Genomic DNA, 25187 nt, shown 5'->3' on the forward strand with positions numbered 1-25187 from the left:
CAAGGTGGAAGAAGAATGTGAAAACTTGACGGTGGTGACGGGGACACAAACCGGCCAGACTTCTCAGAACTCAGCCAACTGTCTGGTGGAGCGGCCCTTTCAACGGATTATTTACACTCCATCCCACGTTTCGCAGACTAGACAAGGAAAATGCACCTTCGTCAGAAAATAGCAAAAGCCTACTGATAAAGCAGGCGGCAGACAGTGGGGGAGAGATGGATCTGTGTCAAATGTGTCCACACCCTGCGCACAATACTGTACACACACACACACACACACACACACACACACACACACACACACACCCTGCGCACAATACTGTACACACACACACACACAAACACACACACACACACACACACACACACACACACACACACACACACACACCCTGCGCACAATACTGTACACACACACACACACACACACACACACACACACACACACACACACACACACACACACACACACTTACACTTACACACGTGCGCAAACACACACTGTATTATACTGTTATCTTACACCTATAACACAGAGCCAATGGCTCCCTTCCTGGTCTCATGGCACCGGTTTCCTGTTGACAGAGCGGCTGTGTGTGTGGTGCCTTCATCTGGGTGCCAGTCACAAAGGAAGCCCACACCAGGGCCAGATGGCAGCTGTGGCGTCACGCGATGACATCACGGCCCGCTGAGGCCGACGCCTCGGGCGCCTGCTGGGGCCGAGAGCCGCGTGGAGGGACGGCCGCACGTTTCTAACCAGGCTGCTGCTCTCCCACCCCCCCCCCCCACACACACACACACACCGCACGCCCACGGGGGCAGACATGGACAGGGCCCAAGCGGCAATGACATGGCAATGTTACCCACAGCGCTGAGCCTGCGCATGTATAGCACGGCGAGAGACTCTGTGTGTGCAGTGCACCACAAACTGGGGTCGACGGAAGAACGGAAAAAAAAAAAAAAAATTCTTACCCGTAAAACCAGTATATAAACGGGAATCAGATTTATGATCACAAATATATTTGAGCAAAATTGTTTCCAGAAACAAGTGGTCCATTTGGTAACGTCACCTCTGTTTTTCTGTGAATTGCTTGTGGCTATATACAATATGATCTAGTCATCAAAATGCAACGTTCACTTCCAGAGACAGTAAACAGACCAGTTGAGTAAACAGAGACGCCCTATTTAGGCGAAGGCTGCAAAAATGCCTGCCTCCACCTTATATGAAATTTCAAAAGGGATCTTGGAGATGGTGAAGATAGGGGTGCAAATAAAACTGGACAAGTGTGTGTGTGTGTGTGTGTGTGTGTGTGTGTGTGTGTGTGTGTGTGTGTGTGTGTGTGTGTGTGTGTGTGTTTGTGCGTGTGCGTGTGTGTATACGTGTGTGTATGCATGTGTGTGTGCATGTGTGTGTGCATGCATATGTGTGTGTGCGTATGCATGTGTGTGTGTGTCTGTGTGTGTGTGTGCTTGCGAGCCTATGTGTGTGTGTATGTGTGTGTGTGTGCGCGTGTGTGTGTGTATGCATATGTGTGTGTGTGTGTGTGTGTGTGTGTGTGTGTGTGTGTGTGTGTGTGTAGGTGTGTGTGTGTGTGTGTTTGCGGAGAGTGAAATGAGGGAAAGCAGGAGAGGAAGTTGCGTTCGTTAGATGCGCCTTCTGACACCTTAATTATGCATCCTCACACATGGCGAGTTGTTGTCTGGGCCAACAGTTTAAATGGTTAAAAATTACTCTGCCGAGAGGGGGAAACTGCTTCTACTCAACCATTCATACTGACCATGAGACCTGCTAAGGACTCTGCAACTCTATACTACGCTTTTGGGTGACTTAGGTTTTACTGAAAACACACGTAACCAATATGTTTTGTAAAATCCCATGTAGTCAAAAACATTAAGCAAATAACTTATACATTATAGCTAGAACGCCTTTCAAAACAACCAAGATTGTAAAAGAAGAACCTGCTCTGCAGAGTGCGATTGCAAAAGTACTCTAAGTTCACCCCTTACTAACAGAAATCCAGCAGGATCCTATATACTATAGTAACTCAGTGGACCATTGAAAACCACAGGTGTACACTTGAGATGCCCCCGCACCCCCGCCCTCCCCCGGCGGCCTTCATTGGCCACGCCGCTGGCCGGTTACACAAGCGTGGCCAGGGCCCTGCATTCATGTCCTGATACCATCACAAGCACAATAGGCTGCCTTCCCCTCGGCCATAAAATATTCAGCGTCCCGGGCAGCCCTGGCAGGGGCCGCACCGCACGGCCCGCCGGAGTAGTGCGCTACGGAGAGAATGGCTGAAAGATTAGTCGGCCAATCTGATGGATCAGATGACAACAAAAAACTAATTGGGCTCCACTTTATACGCCCAGCGCCCGCTTCAACACGTAGCCCTGGCAACACGTAGCAATGCGGACAGCCGCAGCACAGAAAAGTGTCTGTTGTGTTGGTGCGCGTACTAGTTGTCAACGTTTATTGTTGGTTTTGATGTATTAAGGAGGAAGAGGGGTCAGATTGTAGGCTGACCCCTCTTTCGTAAGATTCTCACAGCGAATGAGGTCAGGGGGACAGGATATACTTGTTTGACTAGCTTTCTCTTTCTCTCTTTCTCTCTCTCTCTGTCTCTCTCTTTCTCTCTCTCTTCTCTAGTGGTCAAACATCTCAAGTTCTACTTCCTGAGTCTGAGCTGCCTCTACGGCCCTGTGGATATGTGATGGACGTAGCGTGCTGCTAATGTTACATGTACACCCATAAAACCGCCCATGTGTCCCAACACAGCAGCACCCAACTGGGGAAAGCACAACACCCAAAAGGACACACAGCACCAACCACAACACGCCGGTTGTGGCCAGCAGGCATAATCAGAGTCCTTCCATCTCTGAGCTGATTAGGTGTCAGTATTACAGCAGAGGAGACAGGAGAGGGACCGGAGGAGAGGCCACTGACCTGGGTCAGCGCTGATCGTCTGACTCACCTTCACCACAGGGTGTCCCCCAGACGCTGCCTTCACCGCACCTCTGCTGCCCTCAGTCTCGTAGTGCGCCCGGTGGTGAGCCTTGGGATGGACCTCGATCTTCAGCTCGTACTGTCCGAACTGGTTCGGTAAGGGCCAGTCCAGCGGAGGCAGTGATGATGTTCTGTTGCCACACACACACACACACACACACACACACACACACACAAGAACATGACAGTAAGTTGACAGCAGTAACCAAGCAGAGTCAGATGCTTTGTCAAAAATAGAGTTAAGGACTGCCAACTGCCGAGAACTATTCTCAAACTCCCCATAAGCGTAGATGATTGAGGGGCGAAGAAACTAACCATGAATCATACTGCCCGTAGGCCCCTCTGAGCCGTAACTGCAACTATGTTGCCGGAACAACAACACTGTCATAGGTCAAGTTGAGACAAACTAGAAGTGATTCACTTGGGGGGAATTCAGAAAGTTAATGTCAGTGGTAGATGGATGGTGCCAAGACAGTGTCCCTCTGCTTGTTGGGACAAATCTAGCTTTAAATAGAGAAACACACTCACAGTTACAGTCATATTTCAGCGCGCGCGCACACACACACACACACACACACACACACACACACACACACACACACACACACACACACACACACACACACACAGACACACACACACAAACACACACACACACACACACACACACACAGACACACACAGACACACACACACAAACACACAAACACACACACACACACACACACACACACACACACACACACACACTCACTGATGGTGGATGTGTGTTATGTTTTTTTGGAATCTATGCAAGCTACAGTCCTATTTGAACAGCTGCTGTCAGAAAATAAACACCCCTCTCTCGTGCCCACCCTGCCTGCCACCCGGTCCCTCTCTCTTCCTGGGCTGCCACCCATCCACTCTTGTGCTACGAACAGCTACACACCCCCCCCCCCCCACACACACACACACACACACACACATACACACCCCCATTGCCCTATAAAATGCAGCCACTGCAATTATCCCCCCTCTTTCTTTATGGCAGTTTCCAGTGAGAAAAAGCAGTTTTTTTTCTCTTCCTCCTTTCCTTCCACTCTGCCACTCTCTTTGTCTGCGCTCCACGTGTTGGAGGTCGGTCTTGCCGCTATCTGTTCACAGTTAGAGCGTGAAAGGGCTTCCTCCTCCTCCTCCTCCTCCTAAACTCTCTCTCTCTCTCTCTCTTTACCAGCATGTAGACACACACACACACACTCTCACACACACACCCAAACACACAAACACACACACACACACACACACACAGTGGGGGAGAGGTGTGTGGGGTAGCAGAGAGCAGGTGGGATGGCTGAGTAATGTAGAGCGCTGAACAGAAAGGTAAACACAGTGCGCCACAGCCCTGTGAAAACACCAGCGCTATGGCTAGTATATATGGACACGTGCTGGAGGAAGGTGGGTGGATGCCATAACTAGGGAGTGTGTGTGTGTGTGTGTGTGTGTGTGTGTGTGTCTGTGTCTGTGTGTGTGTGTGTGTGTGTGTATACATATGTGGTGTGTGTGTGTGTGTGTATACATATGTGGTGTGTGTGTGTGTGTTTGTGTTGGCACGCACGCATTATGGTTAATTCTGGCTAAATGAGTAGGAGCTGGCCACATCCTTGCTGCCTGCACTGTAGCCAGACAGGACTGTGACTGTGAATGCGGCTCTGCCATTACGCTGTTGGCCCATAAGAGTGCCTTTGTGCCATCCGTCTCAGATCAACGGCGCTCGAAGAACACGCTAGGAAGAGAACCTAGCACACAGGAATAGAACCTAGCACACAGGACCCACTGTTCCACCAAAACAACAGCGCTGTGCAAACACACTATCCCTGAGCGGCTGGACTAGGCTTGACACTGGAAAGAAAAAAAAGGAAAAAAAACACACACACACACACACACACACACACACACATGTTCACCACCAAGAGAGGCACTCGATAGGACCTGACAAGCAAAGTGAGTCACGCATCCGTTAACTCTCCAAGTTTCCGAAAACCTGCGAGCCGAACTGCAGCAGTGCGCGGACAGGATCAGTCAGTGCCCCGGTCGGAAATTAGCGGCTCGGCTTTTGTTGGACTGCGCCCTCGAAACACACGGCGCTTCTAAGAGGGGCCAGATGAAAAGGAAAGAAAAGGAGGCTGACATTTGGAATGGTTGGGGGGGGTGGAGGAGTGGGAGAGGTAAGAGAGAGGCTGGCTGTAAGTGGGTGGGGTGGGCCATATGTTTCTGGCATTTTGGTCAAAGAGGGCATTGTGCTGCCACCTATTCACTGTGACCAGAGTTTACCACTCATGTTTCAATTCAGGCACACTGCTGCAGCTCTGACTGAGGAGGCATTTGACTTATTTCTTTCCTGGAAAAGGAGCCTTTTTTTATGGACAGTGTCTGTGTTGTTTTTGTTTGTGCTTGCTTGTGCTTGCTTGTGAGTGTGTATGTGTGTGTGTGTGTGTGTGTGTGTGTGGCATCCCAATAGGAGCGACACTTAGCACACTGTCTCTCCTGTGGGATGACATAAGCCAGGAAGTGTGTGAGCAGCGCTGCCATGGCAACCAGGAAGAGGAGATGCTGGAAACCTGAGGCCAATGGGATAGTTGGCGGCTGCTGCCCGTGGCCTGAAAAGCCGTAACCTTCCCTCGGTGTCTGAGGCTGACTGCTACTCCAGTCACACAGTCTTATAGCCATTAGCCTACATATTTAAACATGCTAGCTGTAGGCTGCCCATGCTCTCTCACACACACACACACACACACACACACACACACACACACACACACACACACACACACACACACACAGTTACACTGTTCAAAAAAGTGTTAACAAAATTAAGTGGTGCTATACAATCCTAGTATGACTGTTGTGTGGTTCATGCACATAAACACCTCCAGGCGTGCATCCAGACATAGAACTACAAACAAGACATATTAATGAGTGTCTATATGTGCAATGGAACAGCTGAACACAACCCACGCATTCTCTCACTCACACTCACACACACACACACGCACACCAAAATATCACAAACACATAAACACACACATACTCATGCAAACCACTTGAGGAGTTTCCAGAGTGTTCCACAATCAGGAAGCCCCCAACCATCTAGTAAGGTAGACCCCGTGGGGTTGGGTTGGGTTAGGGGGCAGAGGAAAAGGGTTAGAGGTAATCAGAAGAGAACTACGACTGCTCATACTTCAGGGCGCTCAGGTGCTAGTGTCAAGTTTAATGCCAGAGGCAGATATTAGTGTATGTCTTGAGTCATGTGCTTGCCAATCTAACCCTAGCCACTTTGATGCCAGATTTATTCTGGATTGCAGTTCTGGGTGCAAGCAGTTTGGTCTGTGTGTTGATGTAGTGTGTGTATGTGTGTGTGTATGTGGGTGTGTGTGTGTGTGTGTGTGTGTGTGTGTGTGCGTTTGTGTGTGTGTGTCTCTGTGGGGCTCTGACCATCCTGGGGTCAAAGGTAGAACAAGCGAAGCACAGGGACCATGTGTTGATCACATAGCTACATTCACTCCTGCCTGATTTATGGTGCCAGGGGCCAGAGAACATAAACAAGGCCGTGACTTCATCTGCTTTGCACATTGGAACAACCAAAAAAACACTCCCTGCCCTACTAATATTCACTAATGATACTACAGTATATGCCCAACTACCTGTGAATATGCAGCTGTGCTTGTTATCCTTTACAGCGAAGCAGGTGTTGATTAGCTTGACACATAACCTTGTCTGCCCTTTGTGTGGTTATCAGTCAAAACTTAAGAGAGAATTACAGGTAATAATCCATTTTATGACTGAACTCTGACAATCTCAACCAGGGCCCGTATTCATATTTTATCTTACCGCTAAGAGTACTCTTAAATCGCACTATATCATACGAGTTTTCTCTTAAAACCTATTCATAAAACTTTTAATAAGGAAAAATGAAATCTCCTAAGATAAGATAAGAGCTCTGTTGCTATGGTTGATGTCATTTCTCATGCACAAGCTTGATGGGAGTGACCACCGTGATTGGCTGATGATTGATGAGTGACAGGTCTATGCTAGTGAGAAGGCATGGGTCCACGAGTACCGCAAAGGACAAGAGATAAACAAATAAATAAATAGATAGATAAATAAATAAAGACGACAGGCTACAAAGCAAATAGACTTGTAATGGAATATACAGTACTACAGATTGATGCAATGTCTTCACAACATTTTTTAAATGAATCTGTATGGGCCCCAGCTGTGGCGCAACTAGCTGGGGCACCTGCACCGTACGCCGGCGACCCGGGTTCGATTCCCGCCCCGTGGTCCTTTCCGGATCCCACCCCGACTCTCTCTCCCACTCACTTCCTGTCGTTCTCCACTGTCCTATCTGATTAAAGGCATAAAAAGCCCAAAAAATATACTTAAAAAAAAAAAAAAATGAATCTGTATGAATACACATTTGCATAGACGATAAGCAATTTAATTTCATTACAATGAAACGTTAAATTTGGTGTTAAATCTTGACATTGAATGGTTTTGGTTATTGGTGGTGTTATTGCATCCCTTACAATGCACAATTATTCCCTCGCGATTGAGATCTCCTGTAAGTGATGTGTATTTCAAAACATTGTGAAGTGGAATGCTGCAAACAGTTGCTAACGATTATTTCTGAATAGGTCTTAGTGAGTTCAGCAGTCCTCTCGACTGCTTTTAACTTCTACTTTTAGCACTAAAATGCTTTGTGAAAAAAAATGAGGAAGTTACGACTGACACATCCATTATTTTTAGGATTTTCTCCTAAATCCGCCTGTTAGGAGCTAGCCTTCTTTTAGCCTTAAGAATACGAACCCAGATCTGACAAGATTTGACAAGAGTAATGTAAAATGTAAATGTAAATCAGGTTTCTAGGCCAAGTATACTTGTGTATACAAGGAATTTGGTCTCTGCATTTATCCCATCCGTGAATTAGTGAAAACACAGAGCACACAGTGAACACACAGTGAGGTGAAGCACACACTAACCCGGAGCAGTGAGCTGCCTTGCTACAGCGGCGCTCGGGGAGCAGTGAGGGGTTAGGTGTCTTGCTCAAGGGGCACTTCAGCCGTTCCCACTGGTCAGGGATCAAACCGGCAACCCTTTGGTTCCAAGCCCGAAGCCCTAACTAGTAGGCCATGAGCTGGCCCTACTTACTGAGTAACACCTAATTTGGAAATTTATGAGACCCTTTCCTTACCTCGCCCCAATAATACAAGTATAACACAAGCAGTATAGTTATTAACTTTGGTCACTGATAAGGGTATCTACAAAGAGGGCGGCAGCTGGCAAAGGCAGAAAGGCAGCGTTGACGTACCTGAAAATGGGCGTGTGTCCCGGCTTGGGCTTGTTCCAGGTGAAGTGGGAGGGCACGGAGAGAAACTGCTCTCCCGGACCGTCCTTCTTCAGACCGAGCAGGGCCTCCTCGGCAGGGGAGTCCAACAGCGGAGACACGTTTCCTGAATCGTCCAGCCCCAGGTCACCCTTGCCGGGCTGGTGCGGCGGCGTGCGGTCCTGCGAGGTCTTGCGGGTCTTAGAGGGGATGTCGGCCTCGGACGGACAGCACTGGAACGGGGACATCCCCATTGAAGGGCTTCCGATCCAGGTGTCCTCCGTCACGCTTCCCCTCGGGGAGGGCCCCGGCGTGGGCGACGGGGAGTGGTGCGGGGACACGGAGCCCGGGTAGCAGATGTCGGCGCTGGAGTGGCGGCGCTTGCCGCAGGGCGAGGTGGGCCGGGACGAGGGCCTGGAGGGCGGCCGCGGGCTCAGCCAGTTCTCGTCGGTGACGCTGGTACGCGGCGAGTGGCAGGGCGACTGGCGCGGCGAGAGCGAGTGCGAGTGGGCGAAGGCCGAGTGGTGGTGCTGCTGCTGCTGCTGCTGCTGCTGCTGCTGCTGGTGCTGCCAGGGTTCGTCCAGGCCGCCAGCCTGGGGCGAGCAGCCGGGCGACGTGAGCGGCGAGCCCAGTGTGAAGCGCGCCGCCGCCTCGTTCAGCTCCGAGTCCACGTCGTCGTACACGTGCGAGAAGGACTCGCAAGATGACGCGTCTGAGAACCAGCTCCTGGACGACAGGCTGCTGCAGGGGCTTGGACTGAGCGAGGAATCCCTGTAGGAGTGGTCTAGGGGGAGGTACAGGTGGTCCCGCGACATGGGCCGGTCGTGGTGGTAGTCCCTGTCGTGCCCCTTGTCGTCGTCGTTGGCGTCCATCTCCTGTGGGCAGCTGGGCGAGATGGAGGTGATCTGGATGCTCGGGCACTCGAAGGCCTTGGGCGGCTGACCGCTGCCAGGTGGCTGGCTGCACTTGTTGGAGTCCTGCTGCAGCTCGTACCCGGGGTCGAACACTTTGTGCGACTGAAGCCGCGGCGAGGTCGAGATGACCTGCGAGTGTGAGTGTGAGTGTGAGTGTGAGTGTGACTGCATGCCATGTCGGGGGATGCCGATGGACTGATTGACCACCGACTGGGGCTGGCCCACGTTGAGGATGTAGAACGACGTGTTGTCATCAGGTTCCAGGTCTACAGAGAGAGGAGGAAGAAGGAAAGAAAACAGGGTCAGGATGGTGAGAGTTTGGTTCACTGATGAATGAGAGTAGCCACTGGAGTGACAGATCTCAATTGGCATCTTTAAAAAAAAAAGAGAAACCTTTTCAGCTTATTCGCTTCTCTCCTTTCAAGGTCCCTTGAGCCAGGAGGAGAGATAAGAGGTTGCAAAACAATCTAGGGTAAGTTATCTAGTGCCTGTTTTTGGTACACTTCTCAGTTTGCCCTGTCTACAAAGGAATGAGCGTTATCACCTAACAATCAAATCACAAGGGAGTCACAGACCAAAGACTGTGTCACTATGACAACACTATGGGGTCCAAAGAGGTGATGTTACAGTACCAGACAAACGGAAACTTAAATAAGAGAGAAGGGGCTGCGAACGAGAGATGAGCGACAGGAGTACAGGGCAGAGAGAGGGAAAAGTGACAAAAAGACAGAGAGAAGAGATAGATAGGGAGAGAGGAGAGGCCAAGTGGATGATGAAGCTAGTTGGTTGGTGGGAGCGGGGGTTGGGGGTTAGACAGGGAGGCAGCCGACAGGATCCAATCCAGCAGGGGAATAACCGACCCAACATCGCTACTCAGGAAACAAATTCACACACAGCGGCGTGTGCTCCGAGCTGTCAGCACCAGGGCCCCAGCACCCTATTAATATACCCGGGCTATGGAGCCGCAGTCTGCCCACACACACACACACACACACACACACACACACACACACACACACACACACACACACACACACACACACACACACACACACACACACACACACACACACACACACACACACACACACACACACACACACACACACACACACACACACACACACTCCAGAGGCAGGGACCTGGCCTGCTCGCTCGCATACAAGCGCACTATTGTCCTATGCTGCTCTATTAGGGGTTATTGATGAACTCCCAGTGATTGCGCAGAGTGGGGGCAGACAAGGCCAGGCGGCCTAGCATCAGTCTCTCGGCCTCGCGCTGGTCGACCGCAGCAGGCAAAAAACATGGCACAGCACCCGGGCGGCATGCCAGGCCGTCACGTGTCTGCCCGATGCACGAACATGACACTGCGGGCGATGAGAGTGGGATGAGAGGAGATGAGATGAGATGGCACACGCACCCAGGTTCAGCGGCCCCTGCCATGCTCTGCCGTGATCAATCGGCTGGCAATTATCTAGCGCACCAACGCAGATCACCCTGAGCACAGGGATATGATTTTCAAAAGGCGAGCAGAGCAGATGCACTTAAAGCATCTCCCTGTCTTATCTGAATTAATGCCCTTAACACTTGGCTGAAAAGCTCAAAGGAGAGAGGGGGGGGGGGGGGCTCTCTGGATTCCAGTAACAACAGGCATCAAGCAGCAACAATAACAGCAGCAGCAAAGACAGAGGCAGAGACAGAGGCAGCTCGGGGCTTTATTTATAGATGGGCCACACAGGGCCTGGGCTGTCACAAGACACGCGCATCCTCTGACGACAGGACTTGAGTGACAGGAGGGAAAAGGACAAGTGGAGTGCACGTCACAGGACTCCGCCGCGCTGCGCGCGACCTGTCACCCTACCCCTCTGTTTGAGACAGGGGAAGGAGACACAGGGCAGGCACTCGCTCGCACACGCGCACACACGCAACACACGCAACACACACACACACACACACACACACACACACACACACACACACACACACACACACACACACACACACACACACACACACACACACACACACACACACACACACACACAGCAAAGCCTTTTCCCTGTTCCTTTGTCTCGGCCATGCAACGGTTCAAACAAAAAAGTGTCCCTCTCACTGTGTAGAAAGAATACTGTACGCTTATTAAGGGCAGCGTTGTGAACAGAGAGCCTACAGATGTAGTACACTGCAATGACAACAGGTATCTCCTTTGAGTATAACACCTTTATAGCACATGTCGTTGTCTTTTCGAGAGCAAAACAGTATCTTCAATACCCACAGTGCTGCCGTTGCCTGGTCCTGCACTATGTCTATGCTGTTCCATAGAGGACCCTGACCCTTTTTCGTCAGTTTTCGACGCACTGGGCTTAGCACCAATGTATGTTATATATAACAATTCTCAAAACAAAAACAAAAAACATGTTTTCAAATAATTAATCCCAACATTCAAACCACAGGACTTGAATTACCAGGTGATGTCAGAGGAGATTAAGATTTACCTGGGTATAGTATGTCCTGAACCTCTTGTTAGATGGAACTGTTCAGAGCTTGCCTTGTCTTTCTCATGTTACAATGGCAATAGATTTGTAACTGCAACATTTGTTTACCGGTAAATGTCCACCTTTTAATTACAGAGAGCTCACACAGAGGGATTCTATGGAGGCAGGTGCAGTAGCCATCAAATTTCATACAGAATACAATCCCTCCATTTTGAGAAAGCCTCAATACAGTATATTTCTCATTTGTGAGGCAGACAAGAGGTCAATTAATTACCCCACCATTGCTGCCAATTCATTTGGGCCGCCGAGCAAATGAAAATAGCAAGAGTGAGGGACAAGAGGCATCGTGAAGGTCTTCATCTCAAGGACATGTTAGCAAACATGCCAAGGAAGGTACAGTGCCCTCCAGAATTATTGGCACCTTTGTTAAAGTGACTAAAAACAGGTGTAAAAATAATCTTTTGGATTATTGAAAACAATGAGGAAAAATCCAACCTTGAAAGGAAGCATTCTGAGAAAAAGGAACATTTCATAAAGAAACAAATATTAATTCATTCATCAATATTTCCATTTTACCTCCACTCTCTTTACATTTACAGTATATCATTCAAAAAACTCATAACAAATGCTAATGTATGTGGTATTCTGTAAAGCTTTGAGTATTATCGTCTATGGTGTCTAGTCTACCGTCTGTGACACACTAAGGACGGCAAGAACGCCAGCTCCTCAGCTGGCACATCTGAAATAACTCGGCCGACACTAATCCCAAGGCTCTTTTGCGAAAAGGATCTGCTGTAGTCTGAGCAAGCCGCAGGAAGGACCATCATCCCCTAGCCACATCGCTCTTGCCTTCCCCATCCCCACCATCCCCCACCCTCTCCACCCTGCTCCCCCCTGTCCCCTCCAGAAGGCCCCTCATGTGCCTGCCACCCGATAGCGGCAGCAGGGTGCGTGGTCTCAGCTCGCAGCCAAGCGGGAAAGAACCCTGTCAGAGCCAGATCAGGACCACCTGCTCCAAAAAACAGGCCAAGAGGGATGACAACAGGGCGCTACAGGGGCCGTGCATGCCACATTTGAGGCAGACAAGCCTAGAGGAGCTGCTGAACTACATTGTGGGTGTGTTACTGCACCAGTGAGGATTTGCCCCACTGTACTCCGTCAGAAGAGACACAGTGCAGTTGCCCCCAGGCATAGCTGGTTGGGAATTAACCCAATTCTTTAAACGTGTGATCGTGTCATTAAAAGGTTCTGGGGATAAATTCTGCATATGGTGCGAATTAATAATGGAGCCCAACGGAGGAATCATCACCAAAAGATACTGCAACTATGGTAAAGGGAACATATTCACAACCTGCTCTCCACTTCACCCTGCCTAAATGGAGATACTTTCCTTATTATTGAGATCATTTGAAAAAGCCAGTTAGAGAGAAATGTATTTTCTACTTTATATCAAAAAAAGCTGCAGTTATCGAACCAGGAATGGATGCTTGGTTTCATTTTTATTTACCACTACCAACTACTCTTAGATTGGGATGGATGCATCTGAGGTCTAATCTGATGCCTGGTGCTCAGTCTGTAGTTCAATCAGTGAGAGAGAGACTTCGGATATGATCTGTAAGCGCTCAATAGAGGCCACTGCTCTGCAAAATCATTCAAATGCAAAGGTCCAGCTATGCGTTCCGAGGCAGAATGCATTATTCCCAACCCAAGGACCCACACATCAGACTGCCGATCCAGTTAAATAAAGAGCTCTAAGAGGCTTTGCTGTTCCTAAGCTAATAATAACTGGAAATCGCTGCGTGGTGTTCAACGGTGTTCAGTGCCCCCTGCCCGGTCCGCCAGCGTGACTTCGGCACCGGCCCCACATCACAGGCCCATGCGGACGCTGGTATGACGTCACACGGGGATTCTCTGCTGGGGCCACGGCAGTTACAGTAGGCGGAGACGGCTCCGGTCAAGTCTGCAGCCTACATCGCAGGACACTCTGACCTCACTCTGACCTCACTCTGACACTGACGCTCACTCAAACCGAGGAAAAGACGTTTGCAACTAAGGCTACCATTTTAGGATTCTAAATCATCAAAATCTTTTATCTATCCAAATACATTAATCATATCCTTCACAGATATTTATTGTGTTACATATCTATGGTTTTAAAATAGCTACAATTAATGGTCTTTATTTTGTGCTATAAGTGTTATTCTCTTCCATCTCTTTCAGCAAGGTGATAATGCTGGGGGGTGGAGAAATACAGAAAATAGAAAAAGAGAGAGAATGTGCTCACCCTTATAAGGGAAATGTTATCAGTACAAATTAGTGTTCACAAATACCATGTGTTACTATACTTTAAATATCTAAGGCAATACATGTAGTACATTCTCCCAGCAAGACTCAGATATTGCCTTTTGGTTAATGTGTAAATCTGAATAATGCCAAATGTGGTCCCTTCATGAATGAGAGCATTCCAAACAACACAAGACAGGGAAGGAATCTCCTTGCTCCTCTGTGCGTTACAGAGCATTATGTAATTAGTGGGGAATAAAATATCCCCGGCCACTGCAGCCTGTTACATCACAGGCAACCTACGAACACCCAGGGTGCAATCACTGCCTAAGCCTATATTAACGTATGTTTGGCTGCTAAATAAAGACCCATGATTAACAATCACATGCCGTGATAACATTAGAGGATAAACAGACAGAGTACACAGATGCATCCTCTAAGCCCCACTGTCTCCTAAAATGCAGACAAAAAACGATATTTAGCCAATACTGTAAAACAAAAGTAAACTACTGTTATTAAACTAACAACAAACACATATTCTTTCCAATCTCAATTTAATTGTGACAACAGTATAAACAGAGTATAAAAAGTTATAATTAAAAGTACAATTAAGATCTACTAATGGACATTCCTCTATGGGTTTATTGCAGTTAGCTAGACAACTAGCTAACAGGTTAATATGCTGACTGCAGCCAGCCCACGGCACACTAAATGACTGTCCTCTAAGCTGTAGAGCAATGTGAACCCAATCCAACTGCCTGCAATAACCTAGAGCTGCAGATAACATCAGTGGCTATTGCACACACACACTGGATGACATTTAAACAATCTGTCAAGGCTGTCAGTGAATGAGAAGGGGGAGAAAGAGAGAGTGTCATGTGTGGAGTGATAAGACTTTTTTTATCCTGTGTATCAAAATAAATTGCCCACAAAAGCCCTGGTTTGTCACAAATATTTAGGCAGAGCATTTTCGCAGTCCAAAGCATGCTAGTGGCAATGTTTCCTCTGACCCCCCAAAACACAAACCTGCTGCTTTCATCTCTCATTCATTTATTTAGCCAAATGTATGTTGCAGAATACATTTATTTATTGACACATGAAAAAAAAATTACAAACCTGTGGATGTAGCAAGTAACATTTTACAAAGGATTCTGGGACACTTTGGAGGATGCATGTTGCTCCTTCATTGGTTCACTTGTATGACCTCATCAGTGGGTCATTACTCAAAACTACTTTGGAAAAACACAATGACTACCAAATGTCTGCAACTTACAGTGTACCATAGTGTACTCGTTAAAGCAGCTTGTGTGACGCAGGTCATGAATTGAACTGTACTCTCATCACTGCTCTGCCATCAGTCTGGGATGAAAGTGAAAGAACATCATCTTCATCGACAGCACTGTCATTGTCATCATGTTTGTTTGTCTGTGGTGAATGTGTTCCTACGATGAAACTCAGTTTGACAATAGAACATGCAGCCTCTGTTAGATCGGGTCAGGTTACCTTCGCTGAGATTTTCGCCAGATAAGAGTGCTAAATGTTTTGTTTTAATCTCTTTTTAACTGTGTTGAGTGGCATCCCACAAGGGCCACAGAAGCAACCTCTCAAACTCTTCAGTCATTCATTCATGTGTTAATACACTGTATTACGCAACCCTTCCCTGGGTAAATTTTGCAACCATGGCTCGGGCACAGTGACGAAGGAAGGAAGTCCTGTGTCCCTAACCGCAAAAATAAGAGACATGATGCAACGTTTCACTTACAGAGACATCGGCCTCGGCCTAGCAGGTGGAAGATCTCTGACGAGCTTGTTTCATGTCAACGCCTGTACAGACTTCCACATTTAGGAGCGCCCTTGTAAAAAATAGCAGAATTTTGTTTCCCCTCACAAAAAAGCAAAAAAGCGAAATATGACCATTAAAGTTCCTTTGGGACAAAAAAACATTGGAACCTTCACAGTAGAGGCTTTATATCTGCATGGTCCATAAACACGATACCCATTTATTTTAGAATGTTCGTATGCATTCCTGAAGGCATCGAAAACCCACATTAATGATCACCTGTCAAAGTAATCAGCTATGCTCTATATGTAACATCGATCATGACATTTTTCCTATGAAGCCATCTGCTAACACTATTACGTTTTAGCATGATTTAGCATTTTCTGCTTCCTCTGCTCTCTATAAAAGGCTGCGTTAAAGTCAGTATGAACCCTTGCATGACATCTCATTTGAACTTTGAGCACCATTTCTATTCAACCCCCTCCTCATCATGCCCCTTCTAGGGGAGTGAATATAAACCATCTTTGATACTTGAATATCCAATTATAGTCCACAAACGGTTATTCTGTTACCTGCCGGGGTATGGCTAGACGGCTAAATGGGTAAATGGAAAGCAAGGATTGTGTATAATGCCAACTAACGCCACAAATTAATTCCAGAATGAATATCAGAATACCATCTTTTCAGATAGCTTTGCAAGGTTCTTTAAATAACCCTATGATTAAAAATGCATTCGATCATCACACCCCTAGCCCTTCCCAATACTTAAATAAACCTAAAAAACTGACCTAAATGCAAACGTTCACTGACTTTCTCCCTGGTGTAACACACCCCCAACATGTTGATATAGTGCAGCCAGCAGTAGCTTCAGTTACACTATATTTAAACTAGACAAATGCCACACATAGCTGCTCGTGCCTCTCCCCGGGAAACAAACGTCTCTCTCAACACTCCACTGCATTGAGGCCCCTTCAGACACAGTCTAGGCTAAGGTGTATGGTGTATTGGGGGGGTATGTCGACACATGCTGCCCTGCCCCACATGTGGATCCAATGGCAGCGACACACTTAGCCTTTCAGGCTTTCCACGTTCCCAGTGGTCAAGCACTTACACGTCTTGACAGTTCGCACATTTGGGTGAAATGTTGGCAAAAATGAGGGCAAGCGAAAGCAAGTCTCCAAAATGAACGTCCCTGGGAGGAAACACTGAGCAGACCGAAGCACTACAGGCGTACTCTCACCGTGTCTGACTCAAGTAGAGAGTTCGGGACGAGTGCGTATGCAAAGAGAGGTAAAGCTGCTTTAAAACACCACAATTTCACCTCGATCTTCAAAGGATTCCTACCACAAACACTTTGTCATTGTCAATGTTTTTTCTGTTTGTCTGAACCTGCTGGTAAACAGTCAAGCTTGTTATTTTTTTCATTTTCCAGATCATAAACCCCCACTGTAGGGCCATATAAATATATCTACCAAAGATAGCAGCATGTCTTGGCGTTCATCAAGAAGGGATCGTGTGCGCTTCTGACAGACTTTGAGCTCACCTGGTGAAGTAGCACACAGCATTGTTCCTCTCCTCTCCCGTTCCGTTCAAACGGTGCTCGACTGGACAGCTTCAGACGTGTTTCGTGGGGGAACTCCTGGTCTAACAAAACTCTAGAACCTGTCGCCTGCCCTCTGCCACTCTCTCCAGGAGCTCAAAATAGTCCACCATGAGAGCGATGTAATTTCAGTCTTTCCCACGACTGAGACAGACAGCCAGTTGACCAGATGCAGCTCGACAAAAACGTTCGAAGAGTGGGGGCTTTTCAGTAAACAGTCTGCCACTTCACGGCTCGTGCTCCTGCCTCAGTTCTCCACATCCCCCCCAACACACTTGGACACTTTCAAACAGCACTTGGAAGCCTATCAGAAGAGCCGTAGTATCACTTAAAGCATATGTTAAATCACAAGCATGTTTAGAATTACCCGGAACGGCCTGGAAGACAAGGTCAGCTGAGATTTTTTTTTTCTCACTCGCAAAAGTCATTCACATATGGGTGTGTCATTAAAGCAGTGTGACGTCCCTAATTGCTGCAATCCTCTGTCTCAAAAATACACAATGACAGCAACAACAAAAAAGAGGTACAGCTCTTTGAAGTACAGCGATTAAAAATGAATTTAACAGGCTGGCTTCTGACAAAGGTGAAAGAGAGGACCAGTGAAAAAGAAAGGGAAGGTGGCACCGAACGAAAGAGCAAGAGAGATAGGGGGAGGGAACACTTTCTTTCTTGTCCCCTTCATGGCAGGGAAAGAGAGACAGACAGAGAGAGAGAGAGAGAGAGAGAGAGAGAGAGAGAGAGAGAGGGAGAGTCCACTCCCCTCTCCTTAAATTCCACTGCCATCTGAGCTCCACATGGCATGCCTGGGCTAACAGCCAGCCACCTCTACAATATCTTCTCACTGGCCCAGAGAGGGCACATCTTTTCTCTAACGCCACAGCTCAAGCCAAAGGAGGACACATCACACACCTACTGCACAGGCCAAAAGGACGCACTTTTAGCTTTCTTACATGTGTGATTTCAAGGCTGAATGAAGCCATCGAACAGGCAAAACTCTATTCAAAATAGAGTCTTACTCATGCTCTTCTGCCCTGTTCTTCCCTGTGACCTTCAACCTTCAACTTGTGTATCGTACAAGAAAACTTGTCCCATTGGATGAAATTGACAATGACATTTCTTAATTTTTCCACAAATTACTTAAATGTAAACTTGTGTAAATTACTTTGCATGCCTATCAGTATTAGTCAAAAGGAAGCAGAGCTTTCAAGACGATTTCAACAGCATACTTACAACTAACATTATGTAGACGAAAAGCAGACACGGTCACATTTTACTGATTTCTGAAAAGTTATCAAACTGAAAAAGTGAATTTGCATAGTCATGTTCAGTTTATTTACCACAATTACGCTATTTCAAGTTACTTACGGAAGATATAAAGGACTTTCAGGCAATAAGCCTACAGAAGTTGCATGTCCATGTTACAATTTCTGGGCACTTCATGGCATTTTTTACATTTTAAGCAAGTAAAGTACATGTGTACACGTGTAGGCTATACAATACGTGTAAGTAAACTGTGTGGTCAGCACCTTGCTGTGAGCTGAACAGGACAAACACAAGATTCTATTTTCTAAAACTTTTGCTTAGTATGTGAAATCCTGAAATCTGGCCACACCAATTCAGAGTTGTGTAGAGAAGCTCTCATTACAATAGATGCATCACAAAACAATAATAACAAAACACCACCCTATTTTTCCCCTAATGCAACTACTAAATAGGTTTATGCAATTCCAGTCAATACACCGCATAGCAGGTGCGCATGCACACACATGCCTACTGTAGAATACGCAATGTGTTTTGAATCACTGCATGCAAAATAAGGTTTTCCCCAAAGCTGTGGCGTTTGTGTATCCTTCCCTACACAGTAGCATTCAGCGTTGCTCACACTACAGGTGGATCTTGGAGCTCTAAGAAGTCCGGACACACTGCCCTGTAGACTTGCAGCCATTTTATCACAATCATTTCTTGACACAACAAAGTTTTGTAAACTCCTCTTCTGTAGCATGAAGAAATGCCATTTTTATATGCTGCACTTGATATCTCACACAACAAACCACAACAGACAATCCTGATGTTTCTTGGTGAAGTCAATCATGATTCAGTGGCTAAACTATTTTCAAAGTTTTTTCTCATGCTCTCTTGCAAAATTCTTTTCTGCTTCAGTACAATTAAATTGGTATAGTGGGGCTTACGTATGCATACACTTATCCTTATATCTGTCTATATAATACAACTGTTAAGATTTTGATCAAATGTGGTGTTATTGGAGTTATATTATCATGTTATTATGATGAGTAGCAGCAGTAGCAGCAAATTAGTACTTGTATTAATTAATTTTTAATTTGTGGTATTTCTGTTGATGAAACTAACCCAAACTAACGTCATAGCTCATAGGCAACCCGGGACAATAATGTAGATCTTACTCCCAAATGATTCTTTGAGAAACTATCAACAACAAAAAAGAAATGACTACAGAGTGCATGTCACCCTGTAGGCTAATGATGCTACAGTGAGACATACTGAAAATGATCCCCGAGAATTGACCTCCAACCTTTATTTATTCTCCCATCAGACACAAACTGCAAATTAAGCTTTTGTCCTAAATACAATAAAACACTATTTACATTTAGGCTACATTGGTCATCTGACAGAGAGAAGATAAAGGCAGTGTAGAGAGAAAATAGTGGCATTCCCTAAAACAAAGAGGTGCAAAGAAAAGAATGGCAGATGCGGTGCATATTGGAGGACCAAGTACAGATAAATATTGTGGCATATTCGCAAAACAAACCTTCCTCTGAACTTGCCTTTCAGTCAATACACTTTGCTACACTGACAGATGGTGATAAGCACATTTTTTCTCACAGTCACATCTGCAGTATAGCCTACCATCTCTGCAACAGAAGATTCTTACATTTACCGCTGATTGCGGTGTGGGTACAATCATGAAATGATCCAAACACGCTACATTAGAGAAACCAGTCAACAGGAGGAACAAAAAATATAGAGTGCAGAAAATCAACAAACATTCATGAAAACAAAAATGCGCCAAAATGAATAGCCGTTTTTATGGGTTCCTGTTTTAGTTTGCTGACACGTTCTGGTCTGTGTCTCACATAAGCTAGGCTATTTTATACAATTATTAAGACATGGGATACATAGCTTAAAGATAGCCTAACATTTACGTTATTACGTACATTACGGGGGTTGTAACACATAACCTAACCATGAAGACGTGTGAAAATGTATTTATGGTGAATGAATATTAAATGAATTAGCCTAAACCTCAAGAATTTTACAGGAAAAGTCGTAGGCTATTAATATCCTACTTTTGAGTAGTCTAACAGGCAATGAGCACAATAGCCACACAGCCCACACCTCGCACATGTTTCTTTGTAGGCTACAGAACTTGGGAAAATGTCAACACTTCAGAAACCCTTAGACGGGGCCTAAACCGCTAAATGTGTGTGACTAGACGAATTTAATGCAGACGCTAGAAGTTAACTAAATCTGTTATCGTTGTTCACTCCAGGGCTTGTGTTACTGAAAATGTTACATTAACAACAACGTCGACCAAGCCACCCAACATCTGAATGCAGTTTTCGGTATTTAATATAAAGTCCCTATAGCTCAGTTTGTAGTCTATATGCCCTACTAGAAGCTATGTTTTTGCAAATCTTAAATGTTTATGATGTTACTAGTACTACAACGTCCTTACGTTTATCTGAGACAAGGGAGCACTAATTTTGCTTTTGTGTTATCAACTACCGCTTACTCCATTGCACAGGGCTACAGCTGTCAAATTCGAGCCCGTTGTGCCGTTGACATTAGCCAAATTCGCTATTGTGCTAGCAGGCGCTGTTCTAGCTCACGCTTTGTACAATGAAATTTAATTTTGTGCCTACAACTGTTACAAACTGTTAACTACTAGTGTAGGCACGGGTTGGCTGAAGTGGATTCTGGGGACGCATGTTTGAGTAAAGTCAGAAGTTCGGCGAGCGTAGGATACTGAGCTTTCACGAAAACAAGTTTAGCTAACAAACTTTAGATAGAAGACCGAGCCGGGATCCAGAAAAAAATACTAACCTGCGGGGCCTAGCGGTTGCTGTTGCCCGTCCTCACCGAAGATCAGTCTGAAGTCCAGCTCCTCATTCCCGGTGCAGTTTGCAGTAGTCATCGGGTATGACAACTCGGGTTCACCCGTCTTTCTACACCAACTCTTACGAAGTACTTTTTATGTCACAACATTTACTAACACAAACAGAAAACTTTACGTTTTGCCAGTAACGTTAATTTTCTACCGGTCAGAGTCAGTTTTCATGAATGTCTTCGTTTCCTAGCCAGCTAACGTTACTATAATAATCCAGACTGTCCACGTCTCCAGAGTTTTGGGTCCTTGATATCTTTCCGATTTCAAAATGACCTCTTGAGCGCCCGTGGCGAGGTACCGAGGTGAGTTGGCGATGTTTAGTGTCAACACGACGGCGATAGGCTTGCCGTAAATTTGCCTGTCTCTGACTCGAGCCTCTATCCCAACTTTTACTAACAGCGCGTGACAGGGCAGTTCCAATGGTGACGTCAGCAAAGTCGGTAGACAACAGAAAACGCACACATGTTAGACAGGCGGAAAGGGCTTGTGGGAGCTGTAGTTTTAGGAGGGAACATTCACCATTAACCACAAACTGTAGAACATGTTCAGTCTACATTTATGTATTTTCACATCTGCAAAATGCCCACAGGTTATTTCCCTATCTTGAGATAGCCAGGTGTTCATGTTTACTGATTTCTACTTTTTTACACGTTCAGGATTTCTATTGATTTTCCTTTTATGCATGCTTATATATGTTTTTTAGGCCCATAATGTATAGAAAATAGTATAGATTTAATGAATATCTTTAATTCTCCATTTAATCATGGTGGCAACCTCTTGCCACACCTGAGATTATTATAACAGGCAGGTAGGGTGGCTGTATCTGCAGAACAAAGTTGACACAATGTTGATTCCATGTCCCCACATATGATATTGTAGAGTATCGTAGACAAATAAACTCAAAAGAAAGTCCATGAATGACAAATGCACAATCTGTCATTGGATTAGGTCATGCATTAGGCTATCATTGATTGTGTGTGTGTGTGTGTGTGTTTGTGTGTGTGTGTGTGTGTGTGTGTGTGTGTGTGTGTGTGTGTGTGTGTGTGTGCTTTGTGCTGTGTTGCGCTGCTTGGGGTGCCTGTCCAAGAAGCTTATGTGTGAAAGATAGAAGCAGGTATTATGTTCCTATGATTATAATTGTTTAGATCATGAAGTCCAGGAAGCTTGAACATTTAGGTTAACGCTATGAGCCAAAGAGGTGTTGCCAAGAATAAACTTGTTTGACCTTTTGCTCTCTGGCCCAGAAGACAACCCTATGTAATAGAAATAAAGAGACTGTGCATGTTATTTATTAGAAATTGTTGGCATAACATTGTTGTTACATGTGGAAGATAGGATTAAAAATACTGCATCACAATATTCAAGTGTATTGCTGCTGCTGCTGCTGCTACTACTACTACTACTACTACTAATAATAATAATAATAATAATAATAATAATAATAATAATAATAATAACAATAATAATAGAAGCTTTATCATCTTGGGATCATCATCATCTAATCTGTAAACCTTTCTTAACCTCCATGATAACTGGTCAGGTGAGGAACGTCAAAAGAACATAAATGTGTACCAATTATCAGCTCTCACTACATACAGTTATTTAATTTGCATAACAAATGGACCTTATCTATATGTAATATCCATAAAAACAAGAACCTGATTTAAGTGTTCACAGACTTGCTGGAAGTCACAAAGACTTAAGTTGTGTAATTTAAAACAAGCAAACAAAAAAGTATTTACAGTTTTTATTACAGCCATTTGAGTACTGCCAAAATGTACTGCTGTGTTGCACAGACCAGGGGTGCACGAGAGTGGAGCGGCGTCTTTCTCATTTATAATGTTAGAAAAACACCACAAACCTCCATTATGCTGTCCATGCAACTGCTGTAGTATAATGTAAAGTATTGAGGCTCGTTGCTTACCATTTAGATTACCTGAGTGTCTTATCTGCACTGATGACCTTTGAAGGGGAAGATAAAGAACACAGTATCTGTGAATTGTGTGGGAGGGCATTGATGTGGTTTGTGATATTTACTTCTCGTAAAGAAGTTGTGAGGGAAAGAAAAAAGATGAACCTCTGTGTTTATCCTGCTCAAAACAAAATGTTCTTTCAAGGATTGTGTGTTTTTTGTGTTAAGAAGTTGGTCATATGTTTTAGACCGTCACAGTAATTATGTTTTCCATTTTCATTTGCATGTTTTATATGTCAATCATGTTCACATATTTCCATATGTTCATACTATTTGACTTCATACTCTTTGATGTTTATGAAATATTGAAACAATTACATTGCTAGGGTTCATTTGCAGATGTAGGGTACATTTGCTTACAGTATGCAGATCATGATAAAATCAGATAAAAATCCCCTTACAGTGGAAGAAAGTATCACTACCGTAAAGTACCACATTGTAAAATAATTATATGAATTATAGATTACAATGAGAGGTGGATAATTAATGATGTCCTTTAATATAAATTTCAAAAAAATGTAAAACACATTATTTGTTCTAATATTTTGTGATAAGAAAGGAAAAAGTTGTGTGAGTAAGTCTTTGAAATATGCCTGTATATATCAGCTTGTACAATGCTGGTCTCTAGTGGAGAAACTACGACTTGTGGTTAGGGGTCCAAGCAGCGAAACTGTTCCCAGATTATGTTTGCTTTCAATTATTATTTCAATTCAATTCTCAAAACTTTTGGCTGGGATTCAATGCCTTCAATTGCCTCCGTTTTCTTTGTGTCTTATCTTGTTTGCTTATCAAAAGAATAGATTTCTCACCCCCACACTTGAAATGGACATGGCGTCATTGGGGTTGAATGCTTCTTTTTTATGCCAAACTCAGGCCATGTCCATGGGTCAAAAAATCTAAATTCTTTGTCCAGATGTGCCCTTACAAAGGTTAAGCTTAGTTGTGCATGTTTGGAGAAGAGTGATCCATAATCAGCATCCATGATGACCAAGTGGTCCATTTTGGGATGGGGTAAAAATGTCAACCACCAAAACACCATCCCCACAGTGAGAATATCTATAGAAATGTATTAGTTCTGGGTGTTTTTTAGACAAAGGGACCTGGTGGCCTTCTCAAAGTAAGTGGTAACACTTAAAAACTGAAAAGATCAGGCTGTGTGCCAGGAGACCTATCCCAATAGACAGCATTGTACCATTAAACCCCACAATGATCCAAAACATACAGCCCAACAAGGCAAGAAATTGTTAACAGAGAACAATATCAACATTTTAGAGTGGTCCAGCCAGAGTCCAGACCTCAATGCCAGAGTGATGGCAAATAATTGTTCCTGCTTCAAAACCCGGATTGCTGTTAAAAAGGTGCGGTCTAGAATCAGTGGAGAAATGGAGAGACTTGGTAGGTATTATAAGAGGTATTTTGAGAGCTGTGAATGCACATAAAGATGTTTCCATTGATTATTCAAAAAGGGAAAACATTTGAACATGCCATTTTTCATTAAAAAAAATTAAAAAGATGAAAACGCTTCTTGTTTTGATTTCATGATTCTACCACATTATCTTACAATCTTTTGGCATGTGGCAGTGTCTTCAGTCAGAACAAACATATTGGTCAAGAGGAAATCAACATTAAAT

General features: G+C 45.2%; 1 protein-coding gene across 1 annotated transcript in view; it reads right to left on the reverse strand.

Moving 5' to 3' along the window:
- The window catches only part of nfatc3a (nuclear factor of activated T cells 3a), a 62242-nt gene extending 40315 nt beyond the window's left edge, over positions 1–21927 (reverse strand). Inside the window, exons 1-3 of the mRNA XM_076286967.1 lie at positions 21521–21927; positions 8354–9548; positions 2975–3137 (exon numbers count right to left, since the gene is read on the reverse strand). Of these exons, the coding sequence (XP_076143082.1) occupies positions 2975–3137; positions 8354–9548; positions 21521–21611 (1449 nt within the window). The 5' untranslated portion in view covers positions 21612–21927. The remainder of the gene's footprint in view (positions 1–2974; positions 3138–8353; positions 9549–21520) is intronic.
- Positions 21928–25187: the final 3260 nt, after the last annotated feature.

Source organism: Alosa pseudoharengus, unplaced genomic scaffold (assembly GCF_046254945.1).
Source record: "Alosa pseudoharengus isolate Yale_2024_CS ecotype anadromous, Long Island Sound unplaced genomic scaffold, YU_APseudo_1.1 YU_APseudo_1.1_scf_16, whole genome shotgun sequence".
NCBI lineage: Eukaryota > Metazoa > Chordata > Actinopteri > Clupeiformes > Clupeidae > Alosa > Alosa pseudoharengus.